Source organism: Camelus dromedarius, chromosome 9 (genome assembly GCF_036321535.1).
Source record: "Camelus dromedarius isolate mCamDro1 chromosome 9, mCamDro1.pat, whole genome shotgun sequence".
NCBI classification, from domain to species: domain Eukaryota; kingdom Metazoa; phylum Chordata; class Mammalia; order Artiodactyla; family Camelidae; genus Camelus; species Camelus dromedarius.
In genome coordinates, this window is record NC_087444.1 from 68,830,350 (window position 1) to 68,848,923 (window position 18,574).

General features: G+C 45.4%; 1 protein-coding gene and 1 long non-coding RNA gene across 3 annotated transcripts in view; one reads left to right on the forward strand and one right to left on the reverse strand.

Moving 5' to 3' along the window:
• The first annotated feature begins 6,109 nt into the window (after positions 1-6,109).
• On the forward strand, positions 6,110-14,690 carry PSMC4 (proteasome 26S subunit, ATPase 4). The gene is made up of 11 exons (XM_010985188.3): positions 6,110-6,224; positions 7,145-7,243; positions 7,369-7,555; positions 8,984-9,130; positions 9,212-9,321; positions 9,425-9,518; positions 13,365-13,532; positions 13,612-13,688; positions 13,833-14,001; positions 14,215-14,270; positions 14,458-14,690. Exons 1-11 carry the CDS (start codon positions 6,189-6,191, stop codon positions 14,569-14,571), a joined length of 1,257 nt encoding a protein of 418 aa, XP_010983490.1. The 5' UTR covers positions 6,110-6,188; the 3' UTR covers positions 14,572-14,690.
• Positions 14,691-16,899: 2,209 nt separating this feature from the next.
• LOC116154909 (uncharacterized) overlaps positions 16,900-18,574 on the reverse strand; it is a 94,013-nt gene continuing 92,338 nt past the window's right edge. For both annotated transcript variants that reach the window (XR_010382361.1, XR_004138973.2), the window contains exon 6: positions 16,900-17,701. This is a non-coding gene — a long non-coding RNA (uncharacterized LOC116154909). The remainder of the gene's footprint in view (positions 17,702-18,574) is intronic.

An 18,574-nucleotide genomic window follows, 5' to 3' on the forward strand; every position in this document is an offset into this window, starting at 1 on the left:
GTATCTATATGCAAAAAGATGAACTTCGATCAATACTTTGTACCATATACTAAAAAAAAAAACCCTCAAAATGAATCATAGATCTAAATGTAAAATATGAAACTATAAAATTTTTAGAAGAAAACATAGAGGAAAAATCTTTGGGAATTTCCATTAGGCAAAGAGTTTTTAGATACAACACTGACAGCATGATCCATTTAAAAAATGGATAAAGTGGATTTAAAATCCAGAACATCTTCTCTTCAAAGATCCTATTCAGAGAATGAAAAGGGAAGCCACGTAATGGGAATATATTTGTAAATAAGATATCTGAAAAAGGGCTTTTTTTTTTTTTGCACAAGATTCTGGGTCAGATATCACCTTTAAAAGTCAGTAAATATCTAATACTCCAATTAAAACACATTTTTACTTGTTACGTTGAAACGTGGGCCTACAACCTGATGCCTATAATTGTGAGATGCTAAGAAAATTAAATTTCAATTGCCCACTTTACTTTTCTTTCTTTTACTTAAGCATCACTTGTTATTGGGCATAAAAATAACTGAATTCCTTTGACAAAACTCATAGAATGTACAACATCAAGAATGAACCTTAATGTAAGCTATGGACTTTGGTTGATAATAATGTGTCCATGTTGGTTCATCGATTGTACCAAATATGCCACACTGATGAGGGATGTTGAGGGTAGGGGAGTATAGATGTGGTGGGGGGAGGGCTGTGTGTGAACCCTCTGTATTTTCTGCTCAGTTCTACTATGAACCCGAAACTGCTCTAAAAAAATAAAGTCTATTAATAAAAAAACTGTTTTAAAAAGAATGTCAGGTATGGATGAGATCAAGTTACAGTTTTAGATTTTATGTTTAGCTTATTAATCTGGGAGCTAAGCAAACTAGAAGCAGAACAGGCTTTAAAATATCTGACTCACTATTATAAGTAATAACTGTTACCCAGCCCATTCCATTTACCTTTTCCTCAATGAAATTCTCTATAATAAAGAAGCACTCATATACTAAAACAAAAAAAAAACCAAAACCTGCATTCCAATTGTTTCTGGAAAGCAAGACTGTTAATGGACAATTTAGGCTGACATGAAAAAAATTGTTTCTCTGTTGCTTTGTTGTATCATACTTATTCAGGAGAGTTAAAGTTTTGTCAGCCTCAAGATTAAGTGTTTTTAAGAATGTAAACATATATTTTTGTATTTTTATGGTAATTTTGCATACTACTTCTAAGAATTGTTGAGTGTCATGGACTGAATGTGTCTGTCCCAAAAGTCATTATGTTGAAGCCCTAACCCCCAGCGTTACTCTATTTGGAGACAGGGTCTGTGAGGAGGTGTTAAGGTTAACGAGGGTGAGGTCTTAAGCCTGGGGCCTAGTGCTATGAGGATTGTGCCCTTATTAGAAGAGAGAGGGACACCAGAGCTCTCTTTTTCCATCCTGTGAGGACACAGTGAGAAGCAGCCATGTATAAGCCAGGACGAGCATCCTCACCAAGATTCAAATTGGCCAGCACCTTCATCCTGAGCCTCCAGAGCCTCCAGAACAGTGAGGAATAAATTTCTGCTGTTTAAGCTACTCAGTCTGTGATATGTTACAATTACAGCCCAAGCAGGGTCCATAACCAGGATAAATAAGGAACTCTTGAAACTCAATAATAAGGAAATAAATAACACAATTAAAAATGGGCAAAAGATTTTAAGAGACACTCCACCAAAGAAGATATATGGGTTGTAAAAAAAAAAAAGGTTCAATACTATTAGTCATTAGATAAATTAAGATTAAAACCACTCCTATTAGGATGCCTAAAACTGAAAAGATAGATGAGAGGATCAGGGAGTATTTTGTGAGGATGTGGAGCAACCAGAACTCTCACACTGCTAATGGCAATGTAAATGGTACAGCCAGTTTGGAGACCAGTTGGGCAGTTCCTTAAGAAGTTAAACAGCCACCTACCACATGACCCATTTCACTCTTAGATATTTATCCAAGAGAAATAAAAGCACATGTCTGACTTGTACATGAAAGTTATTAGCAACTTTACTTGTAATAGCCAGACTGTCAATCAATACAGGGGAATATTCAGCAATAAAAAAGAATGCACTACTGATACATACAGTAACACGGATAAATCTAAGAATAATGCTGAGTGAAAGAATACATACTGTACGATTCCATTTACATAAAATTCTTAAAAGTGCAAATGAATGAGAGTTTTCTGGAATGGAGGCAAGGAGAGGGCAGGAGGCAGTACAAACAGACATGAAGAAACTTTTGAGGGTAATAGATATGTTCATTGTCTTGACTCTCGTGATGGTACTGTACATGTATGCCCAAACTTATCAAATTGTATACTTTGAATATGTGCAGTTTTTGGTATATCAATGGTACCTGTTTTTATAAAAGTCCTATTTTAAATAGCTTGAAAAAATGTAATAGGTATAAATCTACCAAAATATGTGCAGTATCTGTATACTGAAAGGGACAAACGCTAAAGAAGGAAATCAAAGAACTAAATAAATGGAGAGATATACTACTTTTATGGATGGAAAGACTCAATATTATTAAGATGCCAGTTCCCTCAGTATTTATCTATAGATTTAATGCAATCAAAATAAAAATCCCAGGAGTGGTTTAAAAAAATTGTGGCAGTGTGCATGTCTGTGTGTGTATATATATACACACACACATGGCTAGATATACGTATAATGTATGTGTATACATACACGCACATATAAGAATGCATGTATAGAGAAAAGAGAATGGTAAAACAAATGTGTTAAAATGTTAACATTTGGGGAGTCTGGGCAAAGAGTATGTATCATTCTTACAAGTTTTCTGTAACTGAAATTTCAAAATAAAAAGGGTTTTTGAAGGGTTTATAGTTTATTGCTTTGTCATCTTTCTCTTTTAGGTATTACTTATTTTGTGAACACATGGCATATCATTAAATATTCCACACCATTTTTTGAAACTGTGCAATAGCCTATAATGGATGGTTTTATTTAACCAATCAGTTATTGTCAGACATTTATATTTGCTTTCCCCTGCATTTAATACTTACATATCCTTTACTCCATATTCTTGCTGCCTTCTAAATGGTTCGGACCCCTCCCTCCACTTCTACCCTAGGAGTAAGTAAAGGTCTTCATTTCTGGGCCTTTGATAGTAATACTGGGGACAGGTGTCATCTATCTTCTGTATGAGGCCCACACGTGAGTTTTATTTGGCCTGCCTGGTGTTTTTAAGTGTTTGAATTTACTTTCAACACTTAGAAATTAGAAGACTTGACTTGAAAATCTGGATTCTTGACTTCTGTTGAAACATCAGATCTGGCAACAATGGGCCAACACCCTTGGCATGGCTCTTGTGGCTGGAGTTGCGTTTCAGCCATTCTCTGTAGATGAGGAATAGGTTCTCTGCCACTCTAGTTCTCTTTCTTGACTTGTCTGCAGGCCCCTGAATGCACTTAGCCTCACGCAGGGCTATAAAGACACAGATTCAGGAACAGCCTCACTCAGAAAAGGAGCTGCTGGGGACTTTTGTTAGAAGGCAGCATAGCTGAGAGGAAGCCCTGGGCTTGAACCAGAGAGTTAAATTTTAGTCAGCTGGGCTGATCCTGGCTCTCATTTGCCCACTGTTAGATGACCAGATGTGTGGTTCTTAACTGGGAGGTGGAAGGGACGGGCATAATGATAGGGTGCAGGGAAAGGCGGTTCTAGCTTGCAAAAACTCCCTAATTGATCTGATGTCCTCCTTCTTGAGAACAACTAGCCTACCTGTCGAAGATCATCTACAAATCCAAATGATAACTATCAGGTGAGGTTAAGAGCACAGACTCTGGATTTGAATGCCAGTTTGACTATTTACTTGCTGTGTGATCTTTGGCAAGTGACCTCACCTTTCTAAGCCTGGTTTCTCATGTAGGTCCCGAGAAAGAAGGATGTAAGCCAATAGCTCCCACTTCAAATCCCACTTGAATCTGAGATTAAATTATGATATGTGTAAAACACTTAAGCATACCTGGAACAAGGTAAGGACTCTGTATAAATGGGTACATTTACTACTCACTTCCTAAGGTTTTTGTGAAGATTAAATGAGATAGTGAGGTAAAATGTTTAGCAAATAACCAAGTACATAGTCAGTATTCAGAAAATGGCTGTTTATGACTATTCTCCATTAAGATTCCAAAGGGAAACATTGATTTACCATTGACAAAGGCTGCAGAGAGAATCTGGAGACAATTTGGGCTTGGGGGAATAAAGGCAAAGCTCTCACTTAGGTTAGAATCTGAAGTCTGGAAACTGGGAGAATAGGGAACAAGAGGCAGGGGGGCCGATAATGGATTCCACTTTAAGGTATAGGCTCTAAGGCTCAAGTAGAAATCCGGGATGCCTTTTGGGTGTTAGGTAGAGACCTGAAAGACAGAACTGAGAGTTGTCAACGCAGAGAAAAAAGGAAGGCGTTGTTGCCATTGTTTTCCCTTTTTTTTGTGGAAATAAAGACACTGGGAACTTAAACAAGGAAGACAGGGACCAGATTTGATCCTGGGTTCCCCCTGCATAGGGCTGGGACTGAGCAGGAACCAATAATTCTCTTTGAGTTAGTGAAAGTGGCTTTCCCCTGTCTGAGAGTCAGTTTCCTCATCCGTAAAGTGAGGAAAAGCAAACCTACCCTTGAAGGTGTTGTAAGGATTCAGAGTTCATGGTTTGGAAATTGCCTGGCTAAAAGTAAGCGCACAAAAGGGTGCGACAACCCATCACACCCCCGAGAATGGAAAAAAAAATATAAAGACAAAGAATATCAAATGTATGCTCAACTGGTGGGAGTGTAAGTTAGTAAGGTTTAACAGTGTCTGGTAAAGTTAAACACATAGCTGTCCTCTGACCAGCAATTCTGCTTTTGAGTGTATTTTTACGTTTACCAAAGAAATGTGCTAGAATATTCATAGCACCAGTATAGCCCCAAACTGGAAAATACTCAATTTTAGGCATATTCACACCACGCAAACCATATAGAAATGAAAGTGAAAGAACTATCCCTTACACACAGTATGAATCTCACAAACGTAATGTTAAGTAAAGGAAGCTAAATACTCAGTACACACTGTATGGGTCCATAGAGAGCTTAAAACAGACAAAAGTAATTCATGCTGTTAGAAATCAGGTAAGCGATAATTTCAGAGGGGATGAGGGTGGCAGAAAGAGTACGCGCGGAGGTTTTGAGGCCTGCTAATATTTGCTTTCTTATCTGACTATTGGTTATATGGGTGTGTTCACATTGTGTAAATTCGTTGAACTGTACACTAATGATATGATATGAGTAAGTATGTATCTGTATTTGAATGAAAAGTTTACTTAACAAAACTGTAGCTGGTGCGATGAGCAGCAGTGTATCCCTGGGGGTCAGGCACAGGCTTTGGGGACAGACAGATGTGGGGCCCCGTGTTCTGGTTTCTTTCCCTTTAAGAGGGAACATAGTGTCTGTCAAGATTCAGTGAGTTGAGCACGTAAGACAGGGCCTGGTATAGATCTGCAAGGTCTCCTGCATGACCCAGCTCCCAGCACCACTGCCTCACTTTCTCCATCCCTAGTGCGTGGCTTCTACTTGATTCCCGGTAATGGTGGGCTTGGGGCTCAGCACCCCCGGGATGGAGACAAGTAAGAAGTACTTCAGGGCAGCCCGGGTCTTCTCGCCCCCGCATGGGGGCAATTCTCTGCCGCAGCCCACGTGGAGACCCCCTAAAAGACCTGTTCTACGGAACCCAGCCCAAGGTATCTTCAGTCCCGCCAGTAAACAGGAAAGAGCACTTGGCCATCAGACTGAGATCTCTGAGAAATTCCTCAGTTGAAAGAACAATGAGGGCAGCGCCGCCTGCTGGCGAGAACACGCGCGCTTGAAGATGCCCCGCGAGACGGCGCCACTGCGCGCTACTGCGCACGCGCGTCTCCCTCGGCCCTCCAACGCTCCCGCGAGGTACGGAGTGCGCAGGGGTGTATCTTAAGGGCGGGGCCCAGGACGCGGTCGCCCCTCCCTCCACCTTTCCGGCCCATCCGGCCCATCCAGCCCGCTCTCAGCGTTGTCTTAAACTACGTTTCCCAGAATCCACTCAGGCCCTGGCTTTCCGGTGGCGTCAGCGGAAGCGGTGACTGGATTAGGCCGGGCCACACAGAGGCCGGCTTGGTCACTATGGAGGAGATAGGCATCCTGGTGGAGAAAGCTCAGGTCTGGTGGGCCTGGCTCGTGGGGAGAGGGCGAAGCCTTCCTGAATGGGGTGCCGAGTGACCTCGGAGATCCAGGCCTGGATCTGGGTGATTTCGGAGGCCTCAGGGAAGAGCTTCGTGCCGTCCCGAGGCCTGGGCTGGATGTCTGAGTGATGTTAGGAGGGCAGTAAGGCTTGGAAAGCGGGGCTTGGGAATGGATGACGTTAGAGGTGGTTTGGGACTGAATGATTTCAAGGTCTAACTGGGAGTGCTCAGTGACATTTGTCGCCCCTCGGGATTGGGGATGGGTCGGGTGGTGAGTGATATATGGGACCCTGCCATGGGGCCCAGTGGTATCTGAGGCTGGGCTGGGGAGTTGACTGATAATCGGGGCTCAGCTGGTGTTGGAGGGCCAGGTAATATCTGTGGTCTGGCCGAGTGATGTTTGGGGCCTACCTGGGGAGATGCATGACATGAGGGCCTAATGTGAGTTGGAGTTCTGTGACATGAGGGGTCTTTTGGCGGTAATGGAGTAATACCAGGGCTGTTTGAAGATATGGCAACTTCAGCAGTCAATTGAGAGAGCTGTATGACATTAGGAACCTGTTGAGGAGGGGTGGAGGGTATTGGGGTCTGGTAATGAGTTGATGACACATTTAGGCCCTAGTTGGGATTTGGGTGACATTGGGAACATGTTACAAGTAGCATATGATAACAAAAGATCTGTTTGGAAGGCTGGTTGACAGGGGCCTGTTAGGAGCTAGGAGACTTCAGGAACCTGTTTAGGGGGCTGAGAGGTTTACAGGATCTATTTAGGAAGCTGAATGATAGCAGGAGCCTGTTAGGGGCCAAGTGACTTCATGGTGAAGTGGGGAGAGGGATCTCAGATTCTTTCACGAGGGGACCCTCTTTTCCCAACCTGAGTTTCCCTCCTTACTCTAGGATGAGATCCCAGCCCTGTCTGTGTCACGGCCCCAGACTGGCCTGTCCTTCCTGGGGCCTGAGCCTGAGGACCTGGAGGACCTGTACAGCCGCTACAAGGTACATGCAGCCCCAGTACGGACCCTGCACAGGGCCTAGTATCCCATACTTCCTCTGCCTTCTACCACTCCCTGGCTCAGCAAGGCCTGGAGTCCATTCCCTACCTGTCCTCTCTCTGCTCACAGAAGCTGCAGCAAGAGCTAGAATTCCTGGAGGTGCAGGAGGAGTACATCAAGGATGAGCAAAAGAACCTAAAGAAGGAATTCCTCCATGCCCAGGAGGAGGTGAAGCGAATCCAGAGCATCCCACTGGTTATCGGGCAGTTTCTGGAGGCTGTGGATCAGAATACAGCCATCGTGGGCTCTACCACAGGTATGTGGGAAAGAGGAGATGGGGGTGGGCTCATTCAGCCATCTGTTCACTCATCAGCTGTTAACTGTTTCCTGCCATGTGCCCGGAACTTACAGTGGCAAAGGAGATAAGACAGTGTAATGGTGTTTTTCAGAACATTATGAGCCTGATGCAAAAGTGGAAATATATTTTATGTTCTCTCTCTTTCTCAGTGTGTATGTGTATATAACTTATATAATAAACCAGACGATAGTTGGCCTTACTATGTGTGACATGCCCTAATTAGTTTTCCATTCTGTTCTAGTCTGCTTTGTTTTAAACAATGTTCTGGTCATAATCTTCTAAATTGATTTCACAACTACTACTAGGTTGGGATCTACAAATTTGAAACTGTGGGTGAGGTGTTAAGAGACTGAGTTCTGGTGAGGACTCGATATACTGTAGCTACTTTTATTAATGTGGGTCTGGGCTCTACCTTCATGATGGCTGTTGTCCCTGTGTCTTGTCTGTCTTTTCCTGCTTCTGGCCTCTGCTCCTTTGGACCAAGCCATATTCTTGTAAAGCCTCTGGGGAAAGATGTGTGACTGGGCCTGGACTTGGACTGATGGTCTGGTGGTGAGGTAGTGAAGGGGGGCAGATACCTAAAATGAGGCCTGTGTCTTTGATCTGTAGGACTCAGGGGGACAGTGAGGCTATCCCTGAGATGGTGACATGGGCAGAAAAGTAAGTTTGCAGGGAGACAGTGAGGGCAGTGTGAGACACCACAAGGAGGTGTCTGAGAGGCTGCTGGACAGCCAGGTCTGAAGGTCAAGGGAGAAACTGAGGCTAGAAAGAGATGGGTGTCTCTTTTCAACATAAATGTTGAAAGTGGACTGGAGAGGTGAGACTGGAGGCTGGGTGAGCAAGGAGTCTGGTGCAGAGACCTAGCTGGGAGAGGATGGGGCTGAATCAGGGCAGGTCCCTGGGGAGGAGAGAGGGGATTGGTTGGAAAGATATTCAGGAGGCTGGTGGAAGGTCATAGTGACTGATGGGCTGTGGAGGGAAGTGGAGAAAGATCTAGGGGGAGGCTTAGGGCTCTGGCTGGTGACTGGGGACCTTGGTCCTCCCTGAGACAGAGACCCAGGGGAGCAGCACAAATAGGGGAAGGGTACTGAGAACAGAGTGAGACACAGTGAGTGAGACATACCCTAGGGACATCCTGGGAGATGAATTTCAGGAGGCTGCTGGTCACTCAGGGCCAGATCTCAGGGCTACAGACAGACGGGGAAGTTGTTAGCATGAATGTGGGGGATGGACTGGAGGAGGCAAGACTAGGGGCCAGAAGGGCCATTTGGGGTCTTAGTGAGCAATCTGGGTGGCCTGGAGGTGCAACTGTGAGGTCGGGGGAAGGGGACAGTTTTGAGGTTCTGGCACTTCTCACTTTCCCCCTCCCTTGTCCTCTTCGCAAAGGCTCCAACTACTACGTGCGCATCCTGAGCACCATTGATCGGGAGCTGCTCAAGCCCAACGCCTCGGTGGCCCTCCACAAGCACAGCAATGCCCTAGTGGATGTGCTGCCTCCTGAGGCTGACAGCAGCATCATGATGCTCACCTCAGGTGAGGGGGAGCCCAGGGCCAGGGAGGCCTGAAGGGACCCTGTGGGCCAGGCTGGGAGCCCCAGCTCTGCTCTCCCACCAGACCAGAAGCCAGACGTGATGTACGCGGACATCGGGGGCATGGACATCCAGAAGCAGGAGGTGCGGGAGGCCGTGGAGCTCCCACTTACGCACTTCGAGCTCTACAAGCAGGTGCGGAGCTGGGGCTGGCAGGGGAGAGGGAGAGGCTGGCTCCACTGGGGCTCAGGTTGACAGACCCCTGGCTCATCCTTCTTTCCCCACCTCTGTGCTTCAGATCGGCATTGACCCTCCCCGAGGCGTCCTCATGTATGGCCCGCCTGGCTGCGGGAAGACCATGTTGGCAAAGGCTGTGGCTCATCATACGACAGGTGAGCCGCTTGGCTTCTCCCCCAAGCTCTGACCTTTGGGGCTTTTCTGACCTTGCTTTCAGCTCTCATCATCCTCCCCAGGAAGTGGCGTGGCCCAGTGGCAAGGGCTCTGGGGTCAAAGCCCCAATGTGGGTCTTACTAACTGGCTGTGCCTTACTGGGGAGGTGACTGCACTGTTGTGCCTCATCTAATAGGAGACTCCTTCACAGCATGATTGTGAGGAATTAATGAAATAATGCCATGTTTTTCCTACAGTAGCTCATGACCCATTAGTAATTATGAATTCAAATTCCTGGGTTGTGGGGAGGGTATAGCTCAGTGGTAGAGTGCATGCCTAGCATGTACAAGGTCCTAGGTTGAATCCCCAATACCTCTATTAAAAACAAACAAACAAACCTAATTACCTACCTCCAAAAAATTAAAAAAAAAATCCTGGGTTGCAACCAGCATTTAAAAAAATGAGATAGAATAGAAAACCTCAGAGTCCACCCCACATAGTAAGAGCTCGTATTGTTTGTGAAACATAACACACACACGTGCACACATGTATGCTGTGGTGGTTTATAAGTGTGCTTCTACTTGTAGGTTTCCAACAATGTGTCTGAAAATGTCTGAAAGTCACTGTGTGACTGCAAAGCCTAAGGACAGGGCTCTGCGCATCTTAAAATCTTAGCACACATAACCCAGGGAGCAGTAGAGAGCAGTGGGTTGAGCAGTGTGTTTTCTGGGCCAGGCTGCCTGGGTTTGAAATCTGGCCCCCATAAAACTGCTTATGTAAGTTAGTTTACGTAACTACTTGGCAAGTTAGCCTCTCTGTGACTCTCATTTCTTAATTTTCTGGATTATTCAGAGGATTTAATCAATATAGAGCTTCTAGAACCATACCTGGCAGGTAGTAAGTGGACCGTAAGTGTTAGCCATTGTCACGCTTATTCCTTTGCTTGAACTTCACTGAACTTCTGCTCTCCCAGGTGCTGGGATACAGTGATGAGTCAGACATGTCCCCTGCGTTGGAGACTCTCCCTGTGTGGCTGGGGAAAAAGGAAATAAACATGTAGAACTCAGTCATTCAGTTAATATTTATTACACCTAATATGTACCAAGTTGTGTTCTGGGTGCAGAAGACATGGCAGTGAACAGAACAAAGTCTCCATTCCTCGTGGAGCTGATGTCTTAGTTGAGGAAGCACTTAAACAGAGAAATAATTAGATTATATGTTGTGTGGTGCTAAATGCCCGAAGAGAACAACTAAGCAGGGCCGGGGGATGAGGAATTAACAGGGGTTGCAACTTGAAGTGCTGGTACTGGGGCTGGTCAGAGAAGACTTTTCTGAGGTGACATTTACATAAAGACCCAGAAGAAGCCTTGAGGGAATAAGTCCCATGGACGTCTGGGGGTGGGAGTGTGTCAGGCTGAGGGACTCTGTGGTGTAAGGGCCTTGAGGCAGGAGTGTGCTTAGTTTTCCAAGAACAGTGAGGAGGCCCCTGCAGCTGAAGCCAAGTGAGCAAGGGGGTCATGGTTGGAGGTGAGCCCAAATGGGGACAGTCTGCAAAGTAGCAAATGCTCCAGGGAAGCAGGGAGGGTAGTGGGATTGCCCTAAGGAAGGCTGTCAGTCCATCCTGGGCCTCTCAGGTCGGGGTTCCCAGAGGAGGCGAGGCAAGAGGACTCTGTCAGGCACACAGTTGGGAGAGGGCATCCAAGACAGGGAATAGCCTGTGCAGAGGCCAGGGGGTGGGAAAGAACTCATTTGGGGAGCCCTGAGTTGACTGTGACTAAACTCCACAAGGGCAGGGATCTTGTGCATTTGTCATTTTTTCCCCAGTGCCCACCCAATAACCGCACTGCGGTTGGTGCTCAGAAAATAACTGTTGAATGGGCTGTGCAGGTCCAGGAGGCGAGGCTGAGGAGATCAGAAAGGGCGTGAACAGACATGGTCTTAGTGCTAATCCAAGAGACTTCATTTGATGTCCTGAGAGCAAGGTGGTTTTAGACAGGTAGGGTTCAATAGAAATATAGTTGACTCTTGAATAACAGGGGCTTGAACTGCAGGGGTCCACTCACATCGGGTTTTTTCACATGATCCCAAGTTGGATGGATCCACAGATGCAGAAGTGTAGCTATGAGGCCAGCTCTAACGTTATACCCGTTTCCTACTGCACAGAGGGTCGGCACCCCAAACCCGTGTTGTTCAAGGGCCAACTGTACACTGCAAGCTACACATATAATTTAAATTTTTAAAGTACTCATGTTTTAAAAAAACAGGTTAAAAGAAATAGGTGAACTTAGTCTAAAATAATTTTTTTATTTAACCAGCATACTCAAATATTATTTTGACACACAGCAGATACAAAATTTGAGTTTTCCTATAATTTTTTTAACATTTATCGAGTTATAGTCATTTTACAATGTTGTGTCAAATTCCAGTGTACAGCACAATTTTTCAGTTATACATGAACATATATATATTCATTGTCACATTTTTTTCGCTGTGAGTTACCATAAGATCTTGTATGTATTTCCCTGTGCTATACAGTATAATCTTGTTTATCTACTCTACATCCTGTAATTTTTTATTGCAGTAAAATATATATAACATGAAATTTACCATTTTAACCAACTTATAAACATTTATAAACAATGTTGTGCAACCACCACCTGCATCCATTTCCAGAACTTGTTCATCATCCCAAACTGAAATCCCATACCCATTAAACTAACTCCGTTTCTCCCTCCCTGCAGTCCTTGACGACATCTCTTCTACTTTCCGTCCATGAATTTGCCTGTTCTGGGTACCATATATGTGGATGAATCATACAGTATTTGTCTTTTTGTGACTGGCTTGTTTCACTTAGCATAGTGTCTTCAGGGCTCATCCATGTCATAGCATGTGTCAGAATTTATTTCCTTTTGAAGGCCAAATAATATTCCACTGTGTGTATACAGCACATTTTATCTACTCCATTCATTTGCTGATGGACAATTATTGAGATATATTACTTTTTTGGTCCTAAGGCTTTTGAAATCTGGTGTATATTTCACATAGCACATCTCACTTTGGATCAGCCACATTTTGGTTGCTCAGTAGCCACATGTGGCCAGTGATCACCATATTAGAGATGGGCAGGGCTGTGACTTGCACAACTCCTAGTTTATGACATAAAACCACCAGGTCTACATAGTGGACTTTGTGTGTCCCTTCTCTATGGTAGCTGGAAGGAGGGTCCTGGAGGTTGCTCCCTGCAACATCCAGTCACTAACAAACAAGCTAAAATCTAAGAAGAATTAGAATGGAGAGGGAGGCTCAGAACAAACTTGTCTTCAACCCCATTGCCACTTGTTGATTATGTCCGAATAAGTACTTGTGTACTTGACTCTTGCATGATATTCAAAAGTGGGTCCTTATAGCAAATGGAACTGAGCTCTTGGTGAGGCAAGATGCTTTAGTGTATGGAAAATCTGTTTCTTATTGATTTTTCAAGCACTCTGGAAATCTACTTTTTTTTGTATGTTGGATTCCATGAATGTCTCTAGCTCTAGTTTTTTAGGCATATTGGAGCACAGACACATTTTAAAAAAAAATCCTGATTTTTAAGTTCTGGGCAAAAAAACGACATAATTGTGGGCAGAATTTATTATTTGGGCTGCTGGGTCGCTGTGGGGTACAAGAGGGAGCTGGTCCTCCTGCCTGGATCTAAGACTCAGCCCAGGGCTTGAGAGAATGACCTGGCTCTTTGGAGTGGGTGTCCAAAGAAAGGGACATCCTCGGGGAGTTCTCAGTTTTGTTAAAGCAGCACCAGGCCCTGCAGGAGACCTGTCCTCATGTAACCCCTGTCATCCTGCCATCAGCTGCATTTATCCGGGTCGTGGGCTCGGAGTTTGTACAGAAGTACCTGGGCGAGGGCCCCCGCATGGTCCGGGACGTGTTCCGCCTGGCCAAGGAGAACGCGCCTGCCATCATCTTCATAGATGAGATTGATGCCATCGCCACCAAGAGATTCGATGCCCAGACTGGGGGTGAGTGATGCCCAAACAGGGCCTGGGGTCTTGGGCAAGCTTGCTGAGCTGCTGGCTGACCGTGTTACTCATTCACCAGCTGACAGGGAAGTTCAGAGAATCCTGCTGGAGCTACTGAATCAAATGGATGGATTTGACCAGAATGTCAATGTCAAGGTTTGGAGTTCAGGATGGGCAAGGGGAAGTGTGGTGTGAAAATCAGGGAAAGGTGGAGGCTGGCAGATGAGGAGGCAGGTACCACGATGGGATGGAGGGTATAGTGGGGACAGAGGTCTGAGCCGGCCTGTCCCCCAATGCCAGGTGATCATGGCCACAAACAGAGCAGACACCCTGGATCCTGCCCTGCTACGGCCAGGACGCCTTGACCGTAAAATTGAATTTCCACTCCCTGACCGCCGCCAGAAGAGACTGATTTTCTCCACTATCACCAGCAAGATGAATCTTTCTGAGGAGGTTGACTTGGAAGACTGTATCCTGCTCTAGAAGTGAGGGGAGGATCACAGCTGGGAATGGGGATTGGATCTTCATCTCCTCTGTCATCACCACCACCCAGATTGTGCAGGTGGGAGGCCAAGGTCCAGGGAGGAGTGGTGGTGACAAAAACACCCCAAGGATGACTTCTGGCTCCAGGCATTCACCGCGTCCGATGCAGGGAGTGATTTCCTTAATTCACTTGCCACAGATGTGGCCCGACCAGATAAGATTTCAGGAGCTGATATTAACTCCATTTGTCAAGAGGTGAGTAATGTTTTCTCTCTGGATGGGGCAGAGGGTGTGAGAAGACCCTTCCTCCTTGAGACCACTCTGCTGCAATCCTTCTGTCCCTCCTTCCCTCCCTGGCTCTTGGGCTGAGTCTGTCTCTTCCTCCATCATCACTAGGGGCGGGGAGTGAAGGGAGTAGATTTTAACTCTCATTCCTCAACAGAGTGGAATGCTGGCTGTCCGTGAGAACCGCTACATTGTTCTGGCCAAGGACTTCGAGAAAGCATACAAGACGGTCATCAAGAAGGACGAACAGGAGCATGAGTTTTACAAGTGACCCCTCCCCTCACACCACAGGGGCCGAGGACTTCGCTCACCCCCAGCCTCTGTCCTCAAACCTAGTTTTCTTTTCTCTTTACCCAGGATTGATTTATTCAATAAACAGACAAGACTGAATCTGCGTAATTTCTTCTTACAAGTTTAACTCCTTTGGAGAACCTGGGATCCTCTGCCCATCCTGTTCTCCTGGCAGATAAGCAGTTGACGTACATGGCCTGGGTTACAGCTTGAGAGAGAAGCAAAGAATTCGAGCTAACTGACTTCACAAATTTGGGGAAAGGGGTGGAAAATGAACAGACTCCGACCCCTGACCATAAAATAAAGCCCCTGTACATCTATCTCCCCACCCCATTCCCTACAGGTAGAAGACCGTTAAGAGTCCTGGGCAGTTCCTGCCTTCTTCACACTCAGAGGGAGTATCAAGGACAGACAGCCCCGCAGAGTCTCCCAGAGCAGGGATGAGGGGGGAGGTTGATGCCTGGGGGTTCTGTGAATGTCTCTGCTCTTATCCATAGTCTTGTTGGGGCACAGATGCATTTGGTTGGACCAATTCTCACTTTCTCTTGAAATCTCCATTTAGACACTTCTCCCTCTGGGGAGCCTTTGCTGGTGCCGAGTCAGGAAGTAACCTTTCTGTGCTGCCCTGGCATCGTGCACACGTTCTGCTTGGCACTTCTTACGTCCCCGAGTGATTGCCTTCTCCAGACTAGAACCTCATGTGGAGTCGTCAGGGATTGTAGCTTGATCACAATTCAAGGCCCAGCACCTACATGTGGTAGGCATTCAGTTCATGTCCTTTGAACAAATATATAAATGTCACTATATATTTGGGTGTGAGATGGGAAGAAGGTATGAGGAAAAATAGTTGGGGAATCGTAGGTCCTTGAAGGGACGGGGTGATTCCTCAGTAGGTAAGCAGGTTGAGCAGAGAAGTTAATTCTTCCTTCCTCCTGGAACCTCACTAAAACCAGAGTAAGGTATAAATTCACAAGGACACTGGAGGAGAGAGGAGATGGCAGCAACACAATTTTGGAAGCAGGCTCACCGATGTAGCAGACCTGAGGAAGCGTGAACCTGAGCTACAGGGAAGCCCAGAAACAAACAGAGTCCCTTTCAGAAACCAGAGGAGCCAGGTTCTGAAGGTGAGGACTACCTGAAAGGCTATATAAAAACCAGGATTCATAATACATCAGTTGTGCAGGAAACAAATGAGCGGTTGTTACTCCAGGCCCTGTGACCTTTCTCCAACCTGGCTGAAGACCTCAGATTTACTCTGGAAAGGCTGGGCCAGCAATGTCTGGGCTGGAGGGCCTGGAGTATGGATGAGAGGAGTTGCCATGCTGAAGACGGAATGAAGTGAGAGCCCTGGGCAGGCAATTGAAGGATTCCTTCTGAGGAAACCAAGCAGCATGAGAGAAAAGAGAGGAAAGCAGGCTGTTAGGAGACATCTTTCGCATTCAGTAGCAGCTAATATCTAAAACTGGTGAGTGTACAAAAGCATATAATTTAGAAAGATGGAAGTAAATTTCAAAAGAAATGAGAGGATGGGAAGTCATTGCCTCTTGGAAGTAGACAGGGAACTACGGGGTGAGGGTGCCATGGGAATGCTTTTTGTTACACACCTTATACACAGTTGACCTTTCAAATTAGGTACTTAAAACAACAACACAAAACTATAGGAGGAAAAAAAAGGATTTTGCAAGTCAGTTGGTATTTGGAAGGAGGAGGGTAAAGGAAGGAAATTGCTAAAGTGACAAAACACATCCTAAATATCAGCGATAAAGGGCAAAAAGTCTGGGAAGAGAACAGAACCATGTACCCCAGAAATGACAGCAGACCAGAGTGAGCCTAAAACTCTAACTGGCAAGAAGTAGCAGCCACTCACATTAGCTGGGAGAGGGGGTATTTGGTATATTTTGTGGGTTGCCTAGCAAACTTGTTTTTGCCTGTTCTTAGACAAAATTATTAAGTGGCCTCCCATCATTATGGTCTCAGAGTGACTTTGATGTTGGTGTTCTGTGAGACTGTTTATGTCCAACTGGAGAATAACATGGCCTAGCTGTGAGCACCAGGCCAGCTTTCAATACCAGTGAGGCCTACCTGTAAGTGTGAGGTGAGTTCCTGGATGTCAGGGGCTGCTTTTTTCTGTTCTCAATTACATGCTACTGTGTGAAGAGGGAAAAAGTAAAGCCAGTTTGCTGAACAGCCCAGGCACCAGTACATTTTGGAAGTGGAGTTTTTAAAGCAAGTGTTTCCCTGCCAAGGGAGACATGTATCCCTTTTCTCTGTTCCACTCTGCAAAGACAAGAGGAAGAAAAAACTTAAATATATGTAAATGTTTTTATTTGTTTTTAATTGTAAAAATAATACACATAAAAGTGCCCAAAATATAAATGTATGATGTAACAACTTATTATAAATAGAACACTTGTGTAAGCATCATCCAAAGAGCAGGCAGTAGGTTTCCACTGAGAAGGAGATTCCTGCACAACTGTTTGCCCACAGGCAGTGATGATCCTTTGTGTGAATACATCTTCTGCAGTTACTGCCATGGTGAGTGAACCCCAGCTTGATACAGCAACAGCTGGACACATGTCGACTGTTTCCCCAGGTTTCATGTATTCTTCAGTAACATTTCCTTTGAGGACAACCAGAATCTGTTAGCATATCTCAGATGAGACTACAATCTGTGTACTGCTACGTTGTTAAAAAGGACTCTGTTGATCAAAAATGACTCTGTACCAGTACAACAACATGACAAATGTCACCACTGTCTGCACAAACCAGAAGCCATGTCTGATGGCACAGACCACACCACAGCCATCCCAGAAGACTCAAACACCGTCTTCCATGTCAGCCTCAGAGGGAAAGGAAGATGATGAAGCAGAAGCAGCAGCCAGAAGAAGATGGTGCTCAACGCCACGATGACTGCATCACTTTTTTTTTTACTTCTCCTCACAAATTATCCCTAAACATTACTTGGACATTTTGCCGTTTCTTCAGGATCTTAAGATATATATGTTGTCTTATGTGATAGGACTGGGGGCTCCAGTGGAACGCTCAGCACGCTGACTCCTCCTGCTGAAGCAGGGACACAACAGGCCAGGCAGATGCTGGAACCCAGAGCCCTGAAAGGGAGAGCAGGGTTCTCCGCATAAGTGAGCTCGGTGACCTCCGCAAACCAGAACCTTCTTATTTTTATTTTTATATCAATCCATATAGACAATAGTGAATTCATACATTACAGCTAGTTTCAACCTACCATCACAAGGGTCACTCTAGTTCGCTCCTTTTCCATGTCTCTACTTCCCCGCTGACAGGGAGAAGCCTGCCTGCTCCCGCTGCCCTTCATATATTTACTAACTTGATAAGCACCTTCACCCCCATCGTGTATAACAGACTCCAATAACTCTGCCACCCCGCCCCCATGCTTTTTTCACCCTACTTGGGTTCTGACACTCATCGCCTCCTGTTCAACCAACATGAATGTTTCCAACACCGCCATTTAGGTTCCAACACCCAATACTGGACAGTACCCATTCCCAGAAGCCATCTTCACCCTGCTTGGGCTCTGAAATACCATTCAGAGCCTTCCTCCTGTGTGGACACCCTCCTTATCCTGGTTAGGCTGACACCATGATAGTCTTTTCCACCACTTGGAATGCCCCCTTAGTAAGCCTGGTCACCCTGCACCAAGCCATCCCTGCATGGACACCTTCCTCATCCTGCTCAAGCTCCAAGACTCTGCTCTGAGCCCACCTTATGGCTTTAGGACTGAATTCTTCAAAAAAGGAGAGGAAAAGCAAAATGTGTTATCATCTGACTTAAATTGTGGCCTATCCTACAGCACACTGCCTTCCCAAGCATAAAGCTATTTCCTCATTCAAGGTTCTCAAATTTATCTGCCAGGGACCCCTAACAGCACAGAAGAATGGAGAGGATTCCTTCATATTTTAAAAAAGTTACTATAACTTACATTTTTCTCCATGAAAAAATTCATC

Bases quoted from the DNA above. Each gene is read 5' to 3' on its own strand.
- PSMC4 (XM_010985188.3), top strand. From the start codon at position 6,189: ATGGAGGAGATAGGCATCCTGGTGGAGAAAGCTCAG. The intron at 9,131-9,211 runs GTGAGGGGGAGC...CTCTCCCACCAG, and splicing joins CATCATGATGCTCACCTCAG to ACCAGAAGCCAGACGTGATG. The intron at 13,689-13,832 runs GTTTGGAGTTCA...CCCCAATGCCAG, and splicing joins ACCAGAATGTCAATGTCAAG to GTGATCATGGCCACAAACAG.